Source organism: Tamandua tetradactyla, chromosome 20 (genome assembly GCF_023851605.1).
Source record: "Tamandua tetradactyla isolate mTamTet1 chromosome 20, mTamTet1.pri, whole genome shotgun sequence".
NCBI classification, from domain to species: domain Eukaryota; kingdom Metazoa; phylum Chordata; class Mammalia; order Pilosa; family Myrmecophagidae; genus Tamandua; species Tamandua tetradactyla.
In genome coordinates this window covers 21,710,246-21,731,070 of record NC_135346.1, presented here as the reverse complement: position 1 = coordinate 21,731,070, position 20,825 = coordinate 21,710,246, and the positions used below count along the sequence as shown (strand labels likewise).

Sequence of the window (20,825 nt, the reverse complement as noted above, 5' to 3'; positions counted from 1 at the left end):
GAAGGTTTTGTCTGGACATAGTGGTGTGATCAGAGCCACATGCAGGGCTATTAACGTGACTGGTGTAAAAACCATAAAGGAATGGTCCGGGTGAGGGGCAAAGAGGATCTCCATGAGGACAGGCGTGGTGGGAATGGAGAGAGGGAAGGAATGTGAGCACTAGTGGTCACGGTGAGAGTCTCTGCCACTGAAGCTGAAGTGCTTCTTTAGGTTGGCAAGCGAACCAGAGCCCTGTTGTATCCTTCTCCATTTGAAGCTCAAATTTCAAGAGTTGCCTCTTCCTTGACACCTCAACAGAAAGTCAAGTGGAGGCGTTAGCTTCCTCTGAAGATGTAAATGGAATTGGAAGGATGATTGATGCTAAAGAGAGTTCTTATGGGCCCTTACAAAGGTCTAATCCTGGGTGTACTCCTCAGAAGTTCTTTGGAACTGGCAGCAGTATTCAGATGAGATAAAATTCTTCGGAGGCCCAGGAAAGTAACTGTTGTCTTTCTGGATGCTGTAGAATACTCCTCAGAGATTAAAGCAGCATCTGTGACCAAACCTTCATGAAAGATCTTAAGGCAGAATTCAAAGTGCTGATCAAATCCATGTTTATAATACTAGATTCTTTGAGCGGCTTGGGATGGGTGGGGTGGGATGCTGATGCATAAGAAAGCCAGTAATCAGTCTTCTCAAAGCATATTCACATCCTGACAATTTAAATGTTGATGTGAGCCTCAGAAGTGGTCTTTGCAGGACGCTGTGATGTGGAAAGATGAAGAAAGCCCTGGATGCGGGCAGAGGAAGCAGTGCATTGGCCCAGGTCAGCTGTGCGCTGTGCGGTGGTTTATTTTATCGGATGCCTATGAAACCTTTAAGATGGCCACAGTGTGGTCCTGCGGGTGTGGTGGTGGCCTCTGAGAGCCACCCTGTCCCAGCAGCACTCTCTGCATTGAAGTGATAGCTCCTGTCTCCTATTCAAGGTCTTTTTTGCACCTGTTCTTTCTTCACCCAGGATAGGTATAACAGCAAAAAATGATTGAGTGCTTAATATATATCTGTTTGTATTCTAATTAAAAAAAAGAGTTTCCATACAGTCCATACTAAGTGTACAGCCAATAGCTCTGGTATAATCACATAGTTATGTATTCACCACCTCTCTCTATGAGAACATTTCTATTTCTTCCAAAATGAAAAAAGAAAAAAAATCCAGTACCCCTCTCTTAGATCCCCTTATTATTGACATTTAGCTTTGGTATAATACTTTTGTTACAATTAATGAAAGAATATTACAATGTCACTGTTAATGTAGGCCTTAGTTTGCATTAATTGTGTTACTTCCCATATGCCCATTCCATTATTAACACCTTATAATAGTGATGTATTTCTTATATTTGTACAATTAACCAATGTTATCATCCACTTTCGGTTTCACTGAGCTATGGAATTCCCGTTTTTATCCTCTAGCTTTTCTTCTAGAGGAAGAAAAATGCCACCTCTTCTAGAGGTGGCATACCCTACCCTAGCTTTCCTCTTTCAACCATACTCACATTCGGCTTTGTACACTGTGCTTTCAGTATTGTGCTACCATCACACAGTATTGTGCTATTCCATTTCCAAACCTTTACAAACAACCTTATTAAATATCGTGTACTCCTTAAGCATCAGTTGCTCAACTCTACCTTCTTTCTATCTCCTGATTCTAATTTCTTTATATACCTTCGCTCATTCATGGTTCCCAACTATCCTGTGAAATATATTCTATTATTCCATTGTAAGAATGAGGAAGTTGAGGCACAGATGACTTATGTGACTTTTCCCAGTGTTACTGAGCTCTCACATGAGATTCAGAACCAAGCAGTCTGACTCTAGAGCACTATGTTTCCTCTCTGGAGCAGTTTCTATCCTGACACAGTCTTTTCTCTCTGACTCATGTTTTGATATCCAGTCTCTGACTTCTGACTGCTCATCTCTAGGTCTCTTTTGGTTTTAATGTCCTCTGTTACTTGGCCACTTCTGCCCTGGAAGACTGATGATTCTGCATTGGGAGATGACAGGGATGCTTTAGGACATAGCGCCAGGTCCAATCTGCTGGAGCCTCATCTTCCTCTTTTTTTTTTTCTTTTTCACTCATTTATTTATATATATATATGTATATATATATTTTAATTGAGAAATATCCACACACGTACAGTCTAACCATATTACACAATTAGTGGCTCGCAATATCATCACACAGTTGTATATTCTTCACCGTGATCATTTTAGAACATTTGTATCATTCCAGAAAAAGAAATAAAAAGGAAAAAAGCCCTCATACATCCATACCCCTTACCCTTCCCTCTCACTGACCCACAGTATTTCAATCTACTCAATCTTTGCCCTTTCTCTCCCCCTATTATTTATTTATTTTTGATCCTCATTATTATATTTATTTTTCCTCATCTGTCCATACCCTGGATAGAAGGAGCATCAGACACAGGATTTTCACAATCACACAGTCACACTGTAAAAGCTATATAGTTACACAGTCTTCTTCAAGAATCAAGGCTACTGGAACAGTTCAACAATTTAGGTACTTTCCTCTAGCCACTCCAATACACCATAAACTAAAAAGGGATATCGTATAATGTGTAAGAATAACCTCCAGGATAAGCCTCATCTTCCTTTGAGTTCGTTTTGTTTTTTTTATCCTAATTCTTTTGTTTGTTTGTTTTGGTTTTAATTTGCATTTCCTTATTTACTAATGAAATTGAGCACATTTTCATATGTTTATTGGTCATCTGAATTTAGCACCTGTTCAATTCTTTTTTTTGTCATATTAGTAACCTTAAAACTCTTCATGCCTCTTACCTGAGGAAATAACGAAGGGGTAGTTTGGCAGAAATCTTCTTTTAATTTGTGAAAAATAGCTTAGGTCCTTTCAATGCATTTTATCTTTTCTTTTTTCCCTAACCTTTCCAGTGTTTGGGATTTTCTTGGCATTTCACTGATCTCTCTCCTCTTTCTTCCTCCTTTTTTCCTGTTTCATAGACTCTGAAGAGGCTCATGGCAGATGAGGTAAGAACATTTTATTCAGCATGTGCATGTTCAAGCTTATTTCCTACACTGTAATACTTCCATTTACTAGTTGCTATAACCTTTGACTTTCTGTAACTTGCAGTGGTGATACAGTTCTACTCCCATAGTATCCCAAGGCTTTTCCTAACTCTTTGTTCTGTGTTTGACCCATTGCATGCATTTCCCTGGTACATTGATTAGCATCCAATATTAGGCATGCTGTTTAAACTCCAATCCGACTTGCAGTCTGGATGCTGCTATTATTACTTGAAGCCCTACAATGGTTGCAGATATTTACTGTTGTTTTCACACAAGTGGAGCTGGTAAGCTGCAGCTTGTTAGTGGTTCTTTTTTATTTTGGCATCTATACTTGGGGTTTGAGGACTGGTTCATGAACATTTGTTTGGCAGAGAGATGGCACATATATTCCTAAAGTACGGATTTGTACTTATTTGAAGAATATGTATTGAATTTTTGCTACCTCCATGACATAAGTGCTATGGAGTATACAAAAGAAAGAAAAATTTCCTGATTTTAAGACGTTTTCTTGTTTACCCTATTTGACTTTGGTCTATTAAAGTCGATGGTCATACTCACCTCTTGAAGAGAGGAATCCTCTGGGAGCCTGGCCACACATTGTTGGGTAGCTGGAGGGAAGCAGAAAAGGCATCTTACTGAAATAGCTCTGCACATGAGATGCTTTCACTTCTGTGCTGCTGCATGGCTTAGGTATGCCAGGGGATGTTTCAGGATAAAGTTCCCTCTTTTTAGTGAACTTTCAGATCTCAAAACTCCAGTCCTCTTATCTTTGGGTAAAGATGACAGTGCAGAGTCAATATGCTAAGTTAAGTTTGAGGAAGACTAATTTCACATTTTCATGCCAGAAGAATCTTAGCCCATGGACCAGAGGAACCATGCATGTGTATGAGGTTAAAGTGGTGACTATTTGATGTTTGGTTTGTTGTGTAATTGAAAGTGGATCACTGCTAATACTTTTTTCTCTTTCTTAGCTGGAGAGATTTACCAGCATGAGAATTAAGAAAGAGAAAGAAAAGCCCAATTCTGCTCATAGAAATTCTTCTGCATCATATGGAGATGATCCCACAGCACAGTCATTGCAAGATGTTTCAGATGAGCAAGTACTAGTTCTGTTTGAGCAGATGTTGGTAAGTTTTCCACTCCAAAACATTGCTTCTTCCTGAAAATGCATTTATGGGCATAGTGGGCCCATTGTTGTGCCTGTACCCCCCTTAACCAGACCTTTATTACAAAGAATTTCAGGCTTAACAGGGCAGTTCTTAGTAACAGTCCTCTTAACTAAGGGACTAAAGATTCAAGTACCTGTCCATGAAATTCTGTGAGTTAGGCTTGGAAATATCTGATCACTGGCCGCCATGTTAATGTCCTTCTGCCTAGCAGCACTTTAGCCACAAAGTCATAGGGAGAGTGGACCAGCTTGGATGGTAGCATGGAGACCATTCAGGGTAGGCCAAGTATTGAAACATTCTCAAGGAATTCTGTACGAAGAAGAAACTGAGAAATGGAAAAGCATAATTTGCCTAAGATCCTTTATTTAGTGATAAATCTGGAAACCTTTAAAGATAATAGCTGAAAACAGTTAAATAATGGAGTATACATGGATTTGACTCACTTTTTTGTCCTCACTGAGGAAGAGGACACACCTAATATTAAGTCTTGGAAATTTTTGAGCGTGTGCTTGTAAGAGACCAGGATATTTATTTTATGGCTCTATGGTCACAGACTCAAGTAGAAACTAGTGGCAGATCTAACTTAATTAAAAATGGGCTTTACAGGTAGTAGATCTGGGTTCAAATCTTAGCCCAGTCATTTTCAGCTTTGTGACATTAGGCAACCCTGTAAACCCTTCATGGAGGCTGGGAATGATACAGCTTACCTTATAAGGTAATATATGTAAAACCCTCAATCCATAGTAAACGCTCTCCTACTACTATTACTACTGCTACTTCCACCACTACCTACTGCTATTTTTTACTAAAGTTTTCAGTTCATCACTTAATACTCCAAGTGCATTAAGAGTCGAAGAATATTGTTTCTCAAGATAATCTTTTGATTTAGGATTGCAAATTATGTTGTCTTTTGAGCCAGGCAGGTAGCATAATAAGTTAAACAGGTGGAAAGTAGAGGGGCCTGTGCTAAATTTAAGAAAGTCTTTGGGGATTTTCCTTAGAAAGACCAGCCACAACTTATTTCCAGTAGGTTGTAGTATTCTAGTAGGGATGCTGGCCCAATAGTGCCAGATATTTCTGTTTTGTTTTTTTTTTCCCAAAAGAAGCCAGAAATCTGTTTTATTTTGTTTTTAATTTGAAGTCTCCCAAATTTAAAATGTTGAGCTAGGCAGGCAATGGTGGTGCAGTGGCAGAGTTCTCTCTTGCCATGCCAGAGACCCGGATTTGACTCCCAGTTTTTTGCCCATGCAAAAAAAAAAAAAAAAAAGGTTAAATGCTACTAAAAATAAAAAAAATAAATAAATGTTGAGCTAGTCAAATAAAGCATACTTTATCATTGAGTCCGATTAAACTGGAGAGTCATCATTGTATAAATTCTATATTCTGTTTATCTGCAAAAGGAAAAACACATCAAGAAGTTGTGTCAGAAAAACCTTAAATTATTACAGCTACTTGGAGACAATGATTCCTTCACTTCTCAAGAAGTAGAATACATCTATATATATCTTCCTCCACTTTTCTGATTTCAAATAATATTCTGGGCTTCTTAGGGTTAAACTTGTGCTCACTACAGCTCAGACAAATGGTTATACTTATAGGCTGAAGCAGTGCCTCTTCCCCAACAAAACACTCCTGGTTATATTGTGGAGGGGCCTCTGCTTTAATACATAGTTTCCAAATCTTTCTTCCTGGGAAAGAAGTTTATATAGGGACTGAGTTAACCAGAAGTAGTGGGTATTTAAGTCCTAGAGTTGGTGCACATTTTGTGGGTGTTTTGATGATGTTGGTTATCCAGTGGTTTTGTCTGAAGAGTTTCTTAAGTTCCATCCTTAGTGCAAAAACTATGTGTGAGGGCGGGCCACGGTGGCTCAGCAGGCAAGAATGCTCTCCATCCATGCTAGAGGACCCGGGTTCGATTCCTGGTGCCTGCCCGTGTAAAAAAAAAAAAAAGCTATGTGTGCTTTTCTTTCAATAATACAAAACACACCTTTCATCTATTTTGAGTCCGTTTTTGTTAGGAAAATAAGAGTGTATATGAATAAAAATGTCTGTAGGGATTTATTCTAAAATGCTAATAATCACAGTTATCCCTAAGGAATTTTCATTTGTAATAGGTTAAATTTCTAGGGATCAGGAAAATTTATTTGGTAAGTCTTTAATGTGCTCGAATCTACACTAATAATACTAAATATTAAACAATAAAAACTTGTAAGGCATTGAGGCAATTTTGTTTTTCTCCCTTTACTAGCTGGATATGAACCTGAATGAGGAGAAACAGCAACCTTTGAGGGAGAAGGACATTATCATTAAGAGGGAGATGGTGTCCCAATACCTACACACTTCCAAGGCTGTGAGTCCTGGGGCAGGTACCCATGACATGGGAGCTGTGCCCTTATCTTGAACCTGTTTGTTTTGTAGATTTTATATCATGTTTTATGTGTATACCAATTCTATTTCATTCCACTATATAAGACTACTCGTGTTTTACTCTCTTGAGTTACTATTATAGACTTGTTACCTGATTAATCTTCATTAAGAATTTTTAAAAAAGAATATATGGGTCATGGAATGGGAAATTCATTCTCACGTGGTTCAGTAGTATGTGTGATAGATATCTGCCTTCATGCTATTTTATTACATATATTGCATTTTATTACATTTATTACAACATTGCCTCTCAATTTATGACTGGGTCAATGTTTACTAATATCTATATCCCTCCCATTTAGGGCATGAACCAAAAGGAGAGCTCTAGGTCTGCCATGATGTATATTCAGGAATTGAGGTCAGGCTTGCGGGACATGCCTCTGCTTAGCTGCCTGGAGTCCCTTCGTGTCTCTCTCAATAACAACCCTGTCAGGTGAGGATTCTGAGCTGTTAATAGGAGTAGGAGCCCAAGATTTGGGTTCATTGGTGGGGATTGAAGATTGAAGGAGTCAGGGAAGCATGGGAATGGTCTGGTATTGGATAAAGAGTTGCCAATTAGTGAGTATTTATTGATTTGATTTGATATCACATTGTCCCTGTGTGTTCCTTACAGTTGGGTACAAACATTTGGTGCTGAAGGCCTGGCTTCCTTATTGGACATCCTTAAACGACTTCATGATGAAAAAGAAGAGGCTGCTGGGTGAGGACTTCCAAGGTTTCTAATTGAAGGGAAGTAGGGGTCTTGCCTGTTTACTCTGAAGAAGAAAATGGCAGTTAAATCTAAAGTTATGGCCAGAAGAATATGCTGTTAGATGAGAATGGGATTTATTGTGGAGTAACTAGAGGATGAATGACGATTATAGATTCAGGAAAGAGAGGAAGAGCTTAAGTTTCACTCAGAACGACACGGGATATATGCTACACACAAGATTGCTAGTTGTCATCACCAATTCTTAGTTCTTATCCAGTTTGGAAATAGGGTCTGATTTTGTAGAGATGCTCTGTGATCTGGTCTGGGTCATATTTTGATTTGGAATTCATATAATACATTTGATCATCTTGGGACTAGCTTTATGGAGCTTTCAGGGTTGGAGTAGTTGCTGAGATACCTTGGGCAGTCTTATGCTTCCTCAAAGCCAGCCTGAACTAAATTGATCTCCTGGGGACCTTTCTGAAAGAAACAATACGGGACCTGGACCTCTCGTATCTCTCTACCCTCTCATACTTGCAACTTTTGTGGTAGTGAGACAGGCAATAGTGGGATGAGATATTACCCTAATAGAATTTAGCACTTAGAAACCTAGAAAAAATTACAGGGAAGGTTTTACTGTAATATTAAGTTCTTAGATTATGAGATGATTAACCAAAGGTGTTTGATGGTGTGTATCCTTCTCCAGTTGTCTTATTTGTTGCTAGTGTATCAGGGCAAAGTGTACATGCCAGAATTTACTCAGCTACTAGTTGGGGTGATCCTAGGATCCTTGTTTGCAGGATTGGAAAGTCAAATGGGAAATGAGTATGAAATAAAGGGACTTCACTAATTCTGTCTTCTACATGCAGAAGCTATGATAGCCGTAACAAGCATGAGATCATTCGCTGCTTGAAAGCTTTTATGAACAACAAGGTAAGATTTTTCCTGTTTTCATTCCAACCCCTACTCCAACCCTCATTCATTCTTTTCTATTGGCAAACCCAAAAAAGAAAGTAGGAATATGAAGTTCAAAACTTCTAGCTTTCCTCTTGAGGGTGAGAACTGTTTTTCATGGCCACTTCTATATGCATCTACGGGCCTTAATTCCTCTTTTTTTCCAATTCTAACTTCTGTTTCCAAGAGTAGGCTCAATAATCTTCCTCTTTCCATACTTTCTCTTGCTAATTCTTGAATTTTTTGACTGGTAGTTACAGTTTTTAGGTTTTTTTCCATTTCCTATTTTTTGTTTGTTTGTTTGTTTTCCCCATTTCAGGCTGTTCTAACTTTAGGATCTTTTTATCTTTTTTTTTGTCTATTAAGTGTTTAAAGGACTTTCTCAATGAGCCCACAATTATTTTGCCTTGAGTACAAATCTAACTTCCTCTCTGTTTAATTCTGTTAATACTTTATTTTATTAGATTCCTTTTTGTTTTTTTGGGCATTGAAATGAAATATTTATAAGTCTATAATTTTTTTTCTTGGAAGCAATGGGATTCTGTTATGTCTACTAGAAAATTATTTTGCTATGGTCATCTCTGTTTAGCTATATAGGGAAAAGCGTTCTGCTCCTAAACTTATCCCTATTTAGAGGCTGTCATCTTAAAGCCTCCTCTCTCTGTTCTTATCTGACCAGTTTGGAATCAAAACGATGTTGGAGACAGAAGAGGGAATCCTGTTGCTGGTCAGAGCCATGGATCCTGCTGTCCCCAACATGATGATCGATGCAGCTAAGCTGCTGTCTGCTCTTTGTATCCTACCCCAGCCAGAGGACATGTATGTGACTGGAATTATTTCTTTTCTCCATTCTCTTTTTTTCACTGTATTCTCTAGTTTAGAGGTAAATCAAGTTGCTTGCATGTGTTTTTGGTCTTAAATTCTAGGTGAGATGGCATTTCTTCCTGGAAGTGAACACTGTGAATTTTAGTAGTTAAGAAAATTCCTAAGTGATAAAGGCTGTCCTGAGTCTACTACTGGCATAGCAGGATAGCTCCCACATCTCCATTAATGTCTGTGTTCTCTAGAACAAGGTTTTTTTTAAAAATTTTTTTTAAATTAAGTAATATATTATTTTTAAAATTTAAGCAATATAAAAGTATATAAAGCAAAATTTAACAACCTCATCCCTTCACCAAATCCTACTCTGCATGGGTAACCACTGCTAATGGCTTGGTATAGTCTCATACATCTTTTTGTAAGCACAGACAAATGTATTGCATTTCCTCAATTCTAAGACATTTTCTGCTACCCCAAAGGTGGAATCTTTTTTTTTTAAATATGGAACGCTTCACGAATTTGCGTGTCATCCTTGCCCAAGGGCCATGCTAATCTTCTCTGTATCATTCCAATTTTAGTATATGTGCTGCCGAAGCAAGCACAAGAAAGGTGCAGTCTTAGGATGAGGAAAGAATACTTATGCCTACACAACCAATAACATGCATGTATAGGATTTTTTTTTTTTTGTGGAGTGGTTTTAACCAAAGTTGAATGCTATACATTCTTTTTGTTTCTTTAAACATTTTTAATTTAATTTAACTCTTTTCTCTTTGTGGTCTTTTTTTGTGTGTGTGCTTGTTTTTAATGGTTTTGGGCATGCTTCCCTGTTTAATACTCCATAGTAGGTATGTCCTGTAATTTATTTAACAATTCCACTATTGCTAGACTTTTAAGTTGACTCTTCTTTTTTTTAAATGTTTTTTATTGTGAAATATAACATGTAAACAAAGAAATGAAAGAAAAAGCAATGATTTTCAAAGTACACTTCAATAAGTAGCTACAGAACAGATTCCGGAGTTTGTTAATTCCACTATTTCACATTTTTCCTTCCAGCTGCTCCAAAATACTGGAGGCTAGAAGAAATATCAGTATAGTGATTTAGCAGTCATACTCTTTGTTGAATTCTGTCGTCTCTGTTTTAACTCCTCCTTCTCTTTTACTCCTCCTCCCAATCTGTAGGGATCTTTAGGCAATGCCTGTTTTGACTTTTTCATCTTGAGAAGGAGAGTCTACACTAAAGGATAGGGGGGTGTAATTAGTTGATAAACTTGGAGAGGCTGGTCTCTCTGGGTTTCAGGATTTATTTGGCCTAGGGACCCTCTAGAAATTATAGGTCCCAAGAAAGCAAATTTAGTGTATGAAACTTTTGTATACTCTAGGTGTTCTTAAAAGTTAACAGGAGTGATGTTGGTTGGGGTTTAGCAAACCATGGCAATTGTTATTATCTAACTGAAGCTTGCATAAGAGTAGCCTCTGGAAGGTTGACTCTTAGTTAGACTCTTTTTCAGCAGATTCTGGCCCCTGCTCTAGGTGATGAAGGAATGTTTCACTATTACAAATAGTGCTATAATGAACGTCCTTGTACATATATTGTTTCACACTCAAGTATTTATGCTGGATAGACTTCTAGAAAGGGGCCAAATGTTATGTGTACATTAAAAAAGGATTGGTGCTGTTAAATGCCCTCTAAAACTACCAATTTGTATTTCCTAAAACAGAGGTCTTAAATTGGTGTCCATGGATAGGAATCTAGGGGTGAGTTTTAGGGAGTGCCTTTTTTTCTGAAGAGATGGTCCTTAGCTTTCAGCAGATTCTGACCCCCTGCTGTAGTGATGAGAAGAATAATGTGAGAAATCTGGAGCTGTGATAAACTGGTCTGTGCCCTGTGTATGCTACCTATCATACATGTCTGTCAGAATACTTGAGTAGTTCTCTCTTGTTCCTTTTTCCTGGGCAGGAATGAAAGGGTCTTGGAGGCGATGACAGAAAAAGCTGAGATGGATGAGGTAGAACGTTTCCAACCGCTGCTGGATGGATTAAAAAGTGGAACCTCTATTGCACTCAAGGCATGTATTTTCCCTGAAACTGGGCTGAAGAATAGAATTTCAAGATGGAAAGACAACTTCATTTCACCTTAGTAGAATACATGGAGTGGCTCCCAAATATGTATTTTATATTTCAGAATCCATTCTGAAGGGAAAATTACTATCCTTATTTCCAAGAAGGCAGAAAAAGAATTTTTTTTCATTTTCAGATGGGAAAAAAGCATATCTCTACAGGCAAGATAAACCAAGGCCTTTAACAAACTATACCTTAAAATCCTAGGGATCATGTAGACCTCTGAGCTCTCCAGATCTGTTCTCAAGCCAAGCATCAGTGCTCTAGTAGAAAGTCATGTTTGTAGTTTTTTTATTGTATATTTGGAGGCCTTAGAATGTATGTAAAGAGAATGGAATCTTGATCTCTAGGAGTTAACCTTGATATAGCTGCTAAATTTTCTTATTTTAGGTGGGATGCCTACAGCTGATCAATGCACTCATCACACCAGCTGAAGAACTTGACTTCCGAGTTCACATCCGAAGTGAATTGATGCGCTTGGGGCTGCATCAGGTGTTAAAGGTGAGATGCAATACTTTATTAGAAAGGCTGGGCTGATTCCTTGTTGCTGTTATAGCCCCAGTCATCCCTGGGATAACTGGTTTTCAACCTAAAAACCAGGTTGAAATGAAAGGCTTTGGTTTCTAGCCATATAGGAACTTCTGGTCCCCTGACTCTTCTACTTTCAACATTGACAGGACCTTCGAGAGATTGAAAATGATGATATGAGAGTGCAGTTAAATGTGTTTGATGAACAAGGGGAAGAAGATTCCTATGACCTGAAAGGACGACTGGATGACATTCGCATGGAGATGGAATATCCTTTTACTGACTGGGTTCAAGACAGAGGAGACATTTATTGCATTCAGTTGTAGGTTTCTGTATGAAACAGTGAAAGGTGATAACTTCATACAGGGCGTCAGGCTATGTGTCTTCTCAATCGGGAAAGCGGGTGCCTTTTTATTGCTGTGCACCTTATTTGCTTCAGCATGGACAAGGGAAGTCAGTAAAGTTTGTCTGAAGGTTGCTTAGCCTGAAAGAAGCGATCAAAATTAGTATAGACTTTCTATAACTTGATAGCTTCCTAACCTAATCAGCTTTACTAACCAATATAGAGTGGGGATTTTGGAGAACAACCACAATTTAGGGAGTGGGATTGAATTTTTTTATATGTGTCTCTGGGACCGATAGAGGGAGTAATTTGGTCACCTGTTGGTATTAACCACAAGTGACTTTGAAGCAGTTTTCTTTTTTTTAATGCAATTTTATTGAGATATATAGTCACATACCATATAATCATCCAAATTGTACAGACAGTTGGTCACAGTATCATCATATAGCTGTGCATTCATCATCACAATCAATTCTTAAACATTTTTGTTACTCCAAAAAAATAAAAATGAAAATAGGAATAAAAAGTAAAAGAGAACACCCAAAACATCCCATAACCCCCTTCTCCCTATTATTTATTTGTTTATTTTTGACTTTTTTTTTTCTTACTCATCTGTCCATACGCAAGGTTTTTACAGTCACACGGTCACACCTTAAAAGCTCTGTAGTAGTAGTGGGGACTACCAAAGCAATAGGCTGAACCCTCAGTCTTGGGGTTTGTTCATGTGAAACTTAACCCCACAAAGGATAGGTCAAGCCTACTTAAAATTAGGCCTAAGAGTCACCCCCAAGAGAACCTCTTTTGATGCTCAGATGTGCTCTCCAGCCAATACAACAGGCAAACTCACTGCCCACCCTCTGTCTATGTGGGACATGACTCTCAGGGGTATGGACCTTCCTGGCAGTGTGGGACAGAAATCCTGAATGAGCTGAGACTCAGCATCAAGGGATTGAGAAAACCTTCTCGACCAAACAGGAAGAGTGAAATGAGACAAAATAGAGTGTCAGTGGCTGAGAGATTCCAGAAAAGTCGAGAGGTTATCCTGGAAGTTATTCTTACGCATTAAATAGATATTACCTTGTTAGTTGAGACGTAATGGAGAGGCTGGAGGGAACCGCCTGAAAATGTAGAGCTGTGTTCCAGTAGCCATGTTTCTTGAAGATGATTGTATAATGATATAGCTTTCACAGTGTGACTGTGTGATTATGAAAACCTTGTGTCTGATGGTCCTTTTATCTACCTTATCAACAGATGAGTAAAACATATGGAATACAAATAAATAATAGGGGGAACAAATGTTAAAATAAATTTAGATTGAAATGCTAGTGATCAATGAAAGGGAGGGGTACGGAGTGTGATATGTATGAATTTTTTTCTGTTGTCTTTTTATTTCTTTTTCTGAATTGAGGCAAATGTTCTAAGAAATGATCATGATGATGAATTTGCAACTATGTGATGATATTGTGAATTACTGATTATATACATAGAACAGAATGATCATAAGTTAAGAATGTTTGTGTTTGTTGTTATATTTAAAAAAATTTTTTAAATTAAAAAAAAAGCTCTGTAATTACAAATTCATCTTCAGGAAGACTTTTGGATTATAGTTCAACAGTTTCAGGTATTTCCCTCTAACTAAAAGGTATATCTGTATACTGTGTAAGAATAACCTCCAGAATCACCTCTCAATTCTATTTGAAATCTCTCAGCCACTGAAACTATTTTGTTTCATTTCTCTCTCCTCTTTTGGTCAAGAAGGCTTTCTCAGTCCCACAGTACCAGGGCCAGGCTTGTCCATGGGGGTCATATACCACATTGCCAGGAAGATTTATACCCCTGGGTGTTATGTCCCATATCTGGGGAGGTAGGAAACAGTTATCTTTCAATTTCTGTTCTTTGCTTGATCTTCAAGCCAAGTACTAGGAATCTTCTATCTTTGTGTTTAGTACCACCCAATTCACTGATCCCTTGGCCAAAGGAAGTTTTTATAAAGCTTAAAGTTGGCAGTGATGTTTATAGATGGAATAGTTGTTAGAATAGAAGAGAAATTGTGCTACTTTTCCCTAGCTTCTCCAAGAGTTGGGCAAGCTACCTGTCAAACATAGTTTCTAAATATGTACTTTCCTTAGCCCTTTTCCGTTTTCACTGACTTCAGTGAAATCTTCCAGATTCTCTTAAATACAGTGAAAGACTCAAAGGCAGAGCCGCTTTTCCTGTCCATCCTGCAGCACCTACTATTAGTCCGGAATGACTACGAAGCCAGGTAAAATGGAATGCCTGGGGAGTTTTGAATTTTATGCATAAATAGAAAGAGCAAAATTCTTCAAAGATTGTGCTGTACCAGAGAAAAGAAAAGTCAGAGATCAAGGATTAGAGTTAATTTATAGTCATGGGTCCAAAAGGAGTTGTCAGTTGTCCCTTTAATCCAACTAAAAGGATTTTTATGTAAAAGGTCAGAAAGTATATAAGGTGAGATGGTTTTCCTTTTTTGCGATGGGGTGAAGATGATGGCAAAGGGAGATGGCAGTAGCTTGCTTGCCTGCCATGTGGGAGATAGGTTTGATTCCTGGCCCATGTACTTCCCAAAAAACAACCACCACAATAACAAAAAACTGGGGAGATAGCATTTTGAAAATTCTTCCTGGTTGCCTGGAAGTGGAGATGTAGCAACAGTGCTTGCTAGTCACCAGATGGATCAAATCTGCAGCTTTGGATGGGGAAGGAGTAAGTGACAGGAATTTTTTATTAGATGGAGTAGCTGGTGTGGAAGAGGGGGGTTTCTTAGCATGGCAGTGCCACTTCTGTTAACTTTACAAAGAGATATTTTCCAGAACACTTACCTTCAGGTCTCTCTCTTACTGTCAAGCAGTTTCTTGATCTTGAATACTTGAAAAAATTATATTTTGGTTTTCCTTTGATAACCCCATTTTATTTCTTCTGTAGACCGCAGTACTACAAGTTGATTGAAGAATGTATTTCCCAGATAGTTCTACACAAAAACGGAGCCGATCCTGACTTCAAGTGCCGGCACCTCCAGCTTGACATTGAGGGATTGATTGGTAAGCATCCGGATCCTCAAAACATTGCTTCTACCTTTCGTTTTGCATCTTTCTTCCAGCAAAAAGTTTGGAGAACATGTGTTTCCAGTCCCAAAGTAGTTCCATTTTTGCCCTTAACTGGGCATAGCCAACGTCTGTGCTAGGAATATACAGACTCTTAATTTATTCTTACATAAATCCATAAACTTGCCCATTCACAAATGCCACCTACCATTTGCAGAAATTTAAACTATTGTGTGTGACATCTGTTGATCTCAGAAAAGTCCCGAGTATCACTTATTGGCATTCTTGGAGCCATCCAGCCTGGGGGTCTTACTACCTAACCAGCGCCCAGGAATTATATGTTGAATATAATTAAAGTTCCGTGTCCTTGTCTAGTGCAGAACATTAAGAAGGATAATAGAAATAACTCAAAGGACACCTTTGACTCCTTTAGTTATATTGAAGGGCTTAGATAGTGAGAGGGAAATGCAGAGAGAGCTGGGACCTTTATTTTTTATTTTTTAATTTATTTATTAATTAAAAAAATAAGAAACAAAATAAAACAACATACATAATCAGTAATTCACAATATCATCACCTAGTTGCATATTCATCATTTCTTAAACATTTGCATTAATTCAGAAAAAGAAACAAAAAGACAATAGAAAAAGAAATAAAACAAACACAGGAAAGAAAAAAAAAAGATTATACATATCATACCCCTTACCCCTTGCTTTATTGATCACTAGCATTTCAAACTAAATTTATTTTAACATTTGTTCCCCCTATTGTTTATTTTTATTCCATATGTTCTACTCGTCTGTTGACAAGGTAGATAAAAGGAGCATCAGACACAAGGTTTTCACAGTCACACAGTCACATTGTTACAGCTGTATCATTATTCAATCATCCCCAAGAAACATGGCTACTGGAACACAGCTCTACATTTTCAGGCAGTTCCCTCCAGCCTCTCCATTACATCTTGAATAACAAGATGATATCTACTTGATGCATAAGAATAACCTCCAGGATAACCTCTTGACTCTGTTTGGAATCTCTCAGCCATTGACACTTTGTGGGAGCTTTATTTACTGACTTTTCTCATTCTCTTTAGATCAAATGATTGACAAAACAAAGGTCGAGAAATCTGAAGCTAAAGCTGCAGAGCTGGAAAAAAAGGTATGTCTGAGAGGTCAAAAAAGTTTGTTTTGGGTCTGTCTTCCTTTGAGGATTAGATTATGATCTTTTTAACATGTGAGATAGTTATCACTTATGGTATCTAGCACACAATAGTAGTTCGTAGGAGAAAACCCTTCTGGTATAGGTTACTCAGTGGAGGAGGAAATGTAGATTTGATTATGGTGGTGGGCCTGCACAGTTCTTGGGCCCCTGGACAGGACAGGAAAGACAGATGATACTCATATATGATAGTGATGCCACTCCTAGGTTTGCTTGGCAACACGGGCCTCTTATCCATAAAACAACAGAAACTGGAATATGTCTGAACTTTGTATTCATTTTTTCTTAGCTTTGTAAGGACTCCTACTGTGGTAATAGATTCTTGATCCTAAATTGTATTAGGACTGTACTACCATGGCTCTCCTTGTTAAATGTCTTAAAAACTAAGTTTTTTACTCTTGACTCCCAAAGTAGGAAGAGTATGGAAACGATCCCTCTTCTTTAACCTTGATTTTAAGGTAAAATCATGGTGCTCTTTTTCCCAGGCATTGCCTGAGGTATGGGTCAGGGAGCTCTAAAGATCAAGTATTGGCCCAGAACAGTAAATCGTAAGAATAAGACATACGTTTCCTACTGAGATGGCGAGCTTGCTGGGAATGTGATTCCTTTCTCCTTTAGCTGGACTCAGAGTTAACAGCCCGACATGAGCTGCAGGTAGAAATGAAAAAGATGGAAAGTGACTTTGAGCAGAAGCTCCAGGATCTTCTGGGAGAGAAGGAAACATTGGATACTGAAAAACAGCAAATTGCCACAGAGAAACAGGACCTGGAAGCAGAGGTGTCTCAGCTCACAGGAGAGGTAATGCCTTAATGGTGGAGGCAGTGAGCTGTGACTGCTCAGGGTGAGCATGTGTTGAAATAGGAGTCATTTATCCCGCTCTTAGGCAGGGTTCAGATACTAATATATAATTTGGTTAGATGTTTATATTTTAAAAATCATTTACTGTTTTTTGTTTTATTTGGGGGGTAATACATATGATAAAAAATTTGGAGAATAGTAAAATGTAAAGAACAAAATTGAGTCACAGTACCAGCAATAAAGATAATAGTCTTATAAGGTTAGGAGTAAAGAATAAATAAACCATTCAAAATTGACTGATTTTCTTTTATTTTAATAATCTCTGGACATATTTATACCCATGTACTTTCTCTGCATTTGTAAATACTTACATGATCTATGGTATCTGATTAACTTGATCACTTATGTGGTATATAATTTTCTATATAGCACATGTTAATTATGTGATGAGTTCATTTGATTTACTTGAAAAGGAGAAGTTTGACATAATGACTGAAGTTGTATTTTTTCTTCTTTAAACAGAACAGTTAGAAAAATAATACAAACCCCATACAAAGAACTCCAGTATACCCCCACCAGTTTTAACATTTTACATTTACTGTTTCTTTCCCCTCCCTTCCCCTCCCCTCCTCCTCCACTCCATTCTTTCTCTCCCTCCCTCCCCCCTCCCTTCAATTCCCTCCCTTCCATCTCTTCCTTCCTTGTCTTTCTATTTTTCTGAACATTTGCGAGCAGGTTGCATACATCATGCTCCTTGGATATGAAGTTGTCTTTTAATGCAAAGCAAGCTGAACTAAGACTTTGGCAATCTGAGTTACAGTTTTAGCTCTGCCACTAAATAACAGTGTGACTTTAGGTTGATCATCAGATCTGACTTCTCTCAGTCTCTTCATCTGTAAAATGAGAGATGTAGATAAAGTAACTTCCAGCCCCAGTAGTCCCTGAAATGGGCAAGTTCTCACTGATGTTCTTTCTTTCTGTAGGTTGCCAAGCTGTCAAAGGAACTAGAAGATGCCCAGAAAGAAATGGTTTCTCTTTCTGCTGCAGTTGCTGCTGTAGTTCCTCCTGTTACCGGCAGTGCTACTGTTCCTCCTGCCCCTCCTTTACCTGGTGACTCTGGCACAGTTATGCCACCACCACCACCTCCTTTACAAGGAGGGGTTAGCATACCACCCCCACCTCCTCTTCCTGGGGATAGTGCCATTCCTCCACCACCTCCTCCTCCTTTGCCTGGGGGTGTTTACATCCCCCCAGCCCCTACTTTGCCTGGGGGTGTTTGCATCCCCCCACCCCCTCCTTTGCCTGGGAGTGTTTGCATCCCCCCACCCCCTCCTTTGCCTGGAGTTGTTGGCATCCCCATACCTCCTCCTTTGCCTGGGGGTACTGGCATCCCCCCACCTCCTCCTTTGCCTGGGGGTACTGGCATCCCCCCACCTCCTCCTTTGCCTGGGGGTACTGGCATCCCCCCACCTCCTCCTTTGCCTGGGTTTACGGGCATCCCCCCACCTCCTCCTTTGTCTGGGAGTGCTGGCATCCCTCCACCTCCTCCTCCCTTGCCTGGAGGACCAGGAATGCCACCTCCCCCTCCCCCTCTTCCTGGTGGTCCTGGAATTCCTCCACCCCCTCCATTTCCTGGAGGCCCTGGTATTCCTCCACCTCCTCCTGGAGTGGGTATGCCTCCACCTCCCCCCTTTGGATTTGGAGTTCCTGCAGCCCCAGTTCTGCCATTTGGATTAACCCCAAAGAAGCTTTATAAGCCAGAGGTGCAACTCCGAAGGCCAAACTGGTCCAAGGTGAGAGTTTATATCCGTTTCCTCATTAGTAAATCTTGGAAACCACTTCAGTCTCCTATTTTGTATGTTGTGCATGAGTAGGCTTCCCTTCCTATGGCACATATCAGTCTGTCTTTAGATTCCATTCAGACTTATGAATAAATATCAGCAGATATTTATTGGGCATCTCTTATGTGCCAGACACATGGAGACATATTACTTAATGAGTGCAGAGTTTCTATTTGGATCAAGAAAAAGTCTTGGTAATGGAAGGTGGCAGAGTAGCATAACATTGTGATTACACTGACGTGTGTACTTTAAACGGTTGGCTGGTTGGTTATTAGCTATGTCATATAAGAATAAGGCTAGAATGCACCTCCTTCCTGGTGGTCCTGGAATATACACAGAACAGCTGTGCTCTTTGTAGTGGGATCAGGAAAAGATGCTTCCAGGTTGTTTATTGCTGATTATTCAAGAGCTGGGTAAGTTGTGCTACTTATCCTCCTCTAACCTCGAATTCCATTATTTCAGAAGCATTAAGGCTTTATTTTAAATCTTCACATTTTTCTCATCAGTTTGACTAACTGCCAAATAAACAAACCCCCAAGCTCCTTTAACTTGGTTTCTGGAAGCAGAATGTTGACTCAGAATCATGGGGGGCTCAGAAATATAATGGGAACAATAGCATACAAGCATGGCCTGTGTCTACTTCAGCATTTGGAGGGGAGGGTGATGATAACTTTTGGATTAGCACATTTATCAGTAACTTGCAGATTGGTGAAATGACTATGATCTTCAAACTGTGTATTACCGTTGTACTCATATACTCAGAGAAAAGGCAAAAAAAAAAACAAACCAAAAAACAAAAAACCCACCAAAAAACTGCGTACTAACTTAGTGATAAATTTAGGTTTTGTAGCAGAGTGCAGTGTTAACAGAACTCCCCATTTTCCCCTTCTCCTGACCCCTATAGCCTTTAACCAACTTAATGTGTCTGAATTTTTTTATTCTAAAAATGTAATGTAAGCGGAATTGCATAGTATTTATAGGTTCATCCATGTTGTAGCATGCATCAGAATTTTATTCCTTTTTGTGGCTGAAAAATGTTCCATTGGATGTATATACCACATTTTGTTTATCCATTTATAACTTGATGGACACTTGGGTAGCTTCTACCTTTTGGCTCTTGTGAATAATGCTGCTGTGAACATTAGTGTGCAAATATCTGTCTCAATCCCTGTTTTTAGTGCTTTTGGGTGTATACCTAGCAGTGGAATTGCTGGGTCATATGGTAATTCTATTTTTTTTACTTTTTGAAGAACCACCAAACTATTTTCCATGGTGACTGCACCATTTTACATTTCTACCAGCAGAGTATGAGGGTTCCAATGTATGCACATCCTCACCAACACCTATTTTCTGTTTTTTTAAAATAGTCATTCTTGTAAGTGTGAAGTGGTATCTCGTTGTGATTTTCATTTTCAGCTTAGTAACTCTTAACACCTTACCTATATCCACAGTTTGTTGCTGAGGACCTCTCCCAGGATTGCTTCTGGACAAAAGTAAAAGAGGATCGCTTTGAGAACAATGAACTTTTTGCCAAACTTACTCTTACCTTCTCTTCCCAGACCAAGAGTGAGTACCTTCCTCTTTCATGCAAGGGACTAGTCTCGAGCTTAGAATATCCTTTAACTAGGTTTCCTGTTCCCTTCCCTTCTCTGGATGAGGGTGGGAAGAAAATGTTGGGTGGACGAGAGGTGGGTTTTCCCATTAGGAAGAAAATGAGATGTTGTCATATTCTGGGGATACCAGGGTTGGGGAAATAAAACTGTTGCATCTAGGTAT

The 20,825-nt window shown here is 38.9% G+C and overlaps 1 protein-coding gene and 1 non-coding gene across 4 annotated transcripts in view; one reads left to right on the top strand and one right to left on the bottom strand.

Annotated features, from left to right (window-relative positions):
• LOC143663895 (protein diaphanous homolog 1-like) overlaps positions 1 to 20,825 on the top strand; it is a 66,416-nt gene that overhangs the window by 24,630 nt on the left and 20,961 nt on the right. Inside the window, exons 2-17 of one of the 3 annotated variants that reach the window (XM_077137248.1) lie at positions 3,016 to 3,042; positions 4,053 to 4,208; positions 6,499 to 6,600; positions 6,980 to 7,110; positions 7,291 to 7,377; positions 8,241 to 8,301; positions 9,002 to 9,141; positions 11,099 to 11,207; positions 11,650 to 11,760; positions 11,937 to 12,055; positions 14,277 to 14,393; positions 15,074 to 15,189; positions 16,286 to 16,350; positions 17,029 to 17,208; positions 18,192 to 19,001; positions 20,501 to 20,615. In XM_077137248.1, the coding sequence (XP_076993363.1) occupies positions 3,016 to 3,042; positions 4,053 to 4,208; positions 6,499 to 6,600; positions 6,980 to 7,110; positions 7,291 to 7,377; positions 8,241 to 8,301; positions 9,002 to 9,141; positions 11,099 to 11,207; positions 11,650 to 11,760; positions 11,937 to 12,055; positions 14,277 to 14,393; positions 15,074 to 15,189; positions 16,286 to 16,350; positions 17,029 to 17,208; positions 18,192 to 19,001; positions 20,501 to 20,615 (2,446 nt within the window). Of the gene's footprint in view, positions 1 to 3,015; positions 3,043 to 4,052; positions 4,209 to 6,498; positions 6,601 to 6,979; positions 7,111 to 7,290; positions 7,378 to 8,237; positions 8,302 to 9,001; positions 9,142 to 11,098; positions 11,208 to 11,649; positions 11,761 to 11,936; positions 12,056 to 14,276; positions 14,394 to 15,073; positions 15,190 to 16,285; positions 16,351 to 17,028; positions 17,209 to 18,191; positions 19,002 to 20,500; positions 20,616 to 20,825 lie in introns of all 3 variants that reach the window. The other 2 variants (XM_077137247.1, XM_077137249.1) reach the window with 2 other exon arrangements.
• On the bottom strand, positions 9,637 to 9,743 carry LOC143665086 (U6 spliceosomal RNA). The gene has a single exon (XR_013166759.1). It is a non-coding gene; the product is annotated as a U6 spliceosomal RNA (small nuclear RNA).